The 4,711-nt window shown below is 36.8% G+C and overlaps 1 protein-coding gene across 1 annotated transcript; it reads right to left on the bottom strand.

Moving 5' to 3' along the window:
• Positions 1–1,215: 1,215 nt before the first annotated feature.
• On the bottom strand, positions 1,216–2,094 carry LOC141655047 (uncharacterized). The gene has a single exon (XM_074462146.1). It carries the CDS (start codon positions 2,092–2,094, stop codon positions 1,216–1,218), a length of 879 nt encoding a protein of 292 aa, XP_074318247.1.
• Positions 2,095–4,711: the final 2,617 nt, after the last annotated feature.

Raw genomic sequence — 4,711 nt, 5'->3', positions numbered from 1 at the left:
CTTCTTACCAAAAAGTAATTCATACGGAGTACAACCCTTAAGCAGTACCGAAGGAGTTCGATTGATTAAATAAGCCGCACTCAAAATGCATTCCCCCAAAAATCAATAGGAAGGTTAGCTTGGAAACGTAGTGCCCTCGCCACATTAAGAATGTGACGATGTTTTCTCTCCACTCTCTCGTTCTGCTGTGAAGTACCCGGACATGTGGTTTGATAAATAATGCCATGAGTATCAAAATAATTTTAAGACATTTAAACTCACCCCCATTATCCGATCGAACCACTTTAACATCCATATTAAATTGTCGTTTGACCATGATGACGAAATTTTGTAACAATTGATTTAGTTTATCTTTTCTCTTAATTAAATAAACTCAAACAGCCCGTGAAAAATCATCCACAATAGTAAAAAAATATCGGCTTCCACAAGATGACGGAGTACGATAATGTATTAATTCAAAAATAGTTTTTGCTTTATTCGTACTACTACTGAATTGTTCTCTTGTCTGTTTAGCACGCAAACAAACGTCACAAATATCCGAAACATGCTTATTATTATCAAAAGGTAAAAGACTAACTACTTTCTTCGAAGGATGTCCCAACCGGAGATGCCACAAATTCCCATCACCAGCTTCCTTTCGGCCAGCCATCACACACGACTTGATAGCTCCCCAAAGTAAGTATAGCCTCCCTCTTTGTTCACCCTTGCCAATCGTCTTCATCGATACGCGGTCCTGCAAAACGCAATTATCATTAGTGAAATTTACCGTACAATTAAGCTCCAACATAAGCTGAAAAACCGAGACAAGGTTGCAATGAAAGTCGGGTACAAATAACACATTGGTTAAAACCAAGTCATCGAACAATTTCGCATTTCCTTTCTTAGTTGCCCTAGCATGCTTCCCATTAGGAAGTGTTATCATGCAAGGCTCAATTTCTTGTAAATTCTCCAATAATCGTAGCAACCTGTCATGTGATGCGTGGCACCAGAATCGAGTAACCAAAAAATTTCACATTCCGTCTTACCATTCATTCGAGTGTTGGAAGTCGATCCATTTGAGTGATTAAAGAATGCTTCCCATTTCTCTTTCGGAACAGTGACATATTCTTCTTGACTCTCGGCACTTTCATTCACACGAGCGCTATTTCCCGCGCCTCTGCCACCGCCTCTGTTGTTGCCACGACCTCCCCGTCCTCCACCGCGCGTTCTGTCTCTCTATCCCTTTGGATAACCTATAATATCGAAACATCTAGCACGAGTGTGCCAAAATTTATTACAACCATCACAATAAGGTCGAGCAGTTTCTCCTTTTTTCTTCTTCTCTTCCTCCATGCGAGTGATAGCAGTTGGTACGGTATTATATTGAGCAGCGAAACCTACTGGTTCTGCCCTATTCTCGCCATCCCTAGCACCTGCAACACGCCCATTCGTCTTTCCACGAACTCCCTCTTCTTGAATTAGGATCGAATAGGCTTTATTGAGGGAAGGTAGAGGTTCTTGCAGCAATAGGTTCGAAGAAACGGTGGAATAATCAGAACCAAGCCCTAAAAGGAAATCGTGTAATTTACCTTGATCATGTTTTGCTTCTAACTGCTTGTTGATTCCACACTTGCATGCTCCACAACTGCAAATCGGGTTCTTATCGTATTTATCGAGTTCATCCCAAAGCCGCTTCAATCTGCCATAATATTCAGCGATGGACTCGTTATCATTTTGCTTACAACTAGCAACAAAGCCCTTTATTCTATGTAATTTTGGACCGTTTTCGACACTAAAACGCTGCTCTATATCATCCCAAAGTGCCTTTGCTTCTTCGACATAGGTGATCGATGAACCAAGATTAGGTTCGATCGTGTTGAAAATCCAATTTACGATCATCGCATTCACCATATACAAATCCTTAAGATATTCTGAATCGTCAGCCGGCCTCTTAATCGTGCCGTCGATAAAACTAGTTTTCTTCTTTGAGCGGAGGGCACCTTTCATTTTAATGGACCATTCATCATAATTCTCACCCTTCAATTCGACAACAATCAATTTGTCACTAGATTTGTCGGAAGTCGAGAGAAAATATGGACTGAGTTTCTTCGTCATATCGTCGGACTCGGAATCGAAATCGACGTGTAGGCTTGAATGCGGAATATCACTATCGCCGAACGATCGTCGTCACCGTCGCCTTCTTTATCGCTCATAAAATTGCTAGGAAAACCTAGCTCTGATTACCATGTAGAAATATAAAGAATTTGGGAACAATGATTGAGTATGTATTGAATTGGATGATTTACAAAGTACATGGCAACGTATATATATACTCGACATGACGATATTAACACGAAAAACCCTAATGGACACTCGGACTATATAAAATACAAAGCCCATACGAATAACGTATCTTAACAAAAAAGGTCGTGACATTTATCGTGATTGTTGTTTATGTACCCGCCACAAGAAAATTTGTTCTCTTACTCCCCAGACCCTAACACACATTTGATTATTTGAGGTGAAAATAAGATCTCCCTTTGTACTAGTTATGAGCCATATAAGAAGTTAGTTAGCAATCAACCAAGTTAGTTACAAAGTTGTTGAATTAGTTGGTTAGAAGTTGTTAGAGGTATAAACCGACTTATTAGCTACTATATAAGCCAAGATTGTATACACAAATCATTATCAATGCATAATATTACTATTCTTCTTTCTCTCTCTAAATATTAGTAATACAAATCTCTCTTTAAATTCTTGTTATACTCCCTCCTATTCATTTTAACTCTCCCCCTTTCCTTTTTCATCTATTTATATAACTCTCCCTCTTTCCTTATTTAATAAAGTTTTATACTTATTTTAATCTCTTTACCCCACAATACTCATACTTTATCTTATTTTAATCACCTTACCCCACAACAATACTTATTTTAATCATCTTACCCCACAATAATACATTCCCTCTCTCCAATCACCTTACTCCACAATACTTTACAATAAAATAATCTTCCCCTTACTTTGCGTGCCCTTTTGAAAGGGGAGAGTTAAAATGAATAGGAGGGAGTACAATTCATCATAGATTCATCAATCATGATGTTTCATATGGTATTAGTTAAAGGTTCTTAATCCTACTTCCGCTCAATCTTCATATCTTCATCATAAATCTTCATCTTTTCTTCATATCTTCATCATAAATCTTCATCTTCTTTCTTCAGAACACATCAAAATGCCATAAAACACAGAAACTCCTGACAATAATTCATACCTTTCTTTGTTTGACGATCCTCTTTATGTTTCTCCCACTGATCAGCCAACTCTAAAGCTCACTTCTTCCTTGTTTGATGGTTCTAATTTCATCCAATGGAAGAGAGAAATAATACAAGCTCTCTTGTCAAAGAACAAGGTTGGTTTTGTTACTGGAGAGCTTGAGATGCCACCAAAGACAGATAAGAAGTTAGTTAGCAATCAATCAAGTTAGTTACAAAGTTGTTGAATTAGTTGGTTAGAAGTTGTTAGAGGTATAAACCGACTTACTAGCTACTATATAACCAAGATTGTATACACAAATCATTATCAATGCATAATATTACTATTCTTCTTTCTCTCTCTAAATATCAGTAATACAAATCTCTCTCTAAATTATTGTTATATAATTCATCATAGATTCATCAATCATGATGTTTCATACGAGTAAAATTGACAGTATAGTTATCAACAATCACCTTCAATGGTGGAGCGAGGGGGAGCTAGCGGGGGCGGTCGTCCCCGCTATCGTTTAAAAAATTCGAAAATTTTAGTTAATATTTTTGATTTTTTTCGAAGTCTCCTTATAATTTTCCCTTTTCGTCCTCGCTGACTTCAAATCCTAGCTTCGCCACTGAATTCTCCCTTACATTACATATAAAAATACAGTTAACCAATAGTTTTGCAAGTTCAAGTTAGTTAATCTAATGTTTCGAAATAGTACCAAATATATGCTAAATTGCCAATAAGTTATATATATATATATATATATATATATATATATATATATATATATATATATATATATATATATATATATATATATATTGACAAAAATTGCCAAAAATTGAGCCAATAATTTTGCATAAAAAAATACTCCCTCCGTCCCGGTCAATTGTTGTCATTTCGTTTTGTCACAAAGACCAAGGAAAAAGGAGATGACCAATAACTAAATGACAAGTGGAACAAATTGAATGTGAATGATCAAACTACTCATCAAGTTCATTCTTAAAATAGAAAGGACAACAAATCACTGATACATCCCATTATGGAAAAGGACAACAAATGACTGGGACAGAGGGAGTACGTAACAAGGGTTTATAAAAACATCGTAGTACTACAACACGATGTTTGCGACTTTGTGCCAGATAAATCATCATGTCCAGAATTTGCACTGCCCTAAGTATGATACTTGCGCGTGTCAAGCGAATAGAAGACGATCTCATTACCCTTGCTGTTATAACAGAAGCAAGAAAGAACAAATAAAGAACAATAAAAGACAAACGCACAGATTTACGTGGTTCACTAACGGTGTGTTAGCTACGTCCACAGGGCAGAAGGGAGAGAGTTTTATTGATATGTGAGGAGTTTTCAGATTACAGATTCAGACGGTATGATAAGCATAACTGCTAGGTAGAGGATTAGAGAGTTTATATAATACTCTCTAAACCTAATACAGAATGACCTAATAAAGGCCCAAGACAGACCT

This window comes from Silene latifolia, chromosome 5, assembly GCF_048544455.1.
Source record: "Silene latifolia isolate original U9 population chromosome 5, ASM4854445v1, whole genome shotgun sequence".
NCBI lineage: Eukaryota > Viridiplantae > Streptophyta > Magnoliopsida > Caryophyllales > Caryophyllaceae > Silene > Silene latifolia.
The sequence above is the reverse complement of the archived record's forward strand: the minus strand, read 5'-3'. Positions and strand labels throughout refer to the sequence as shown.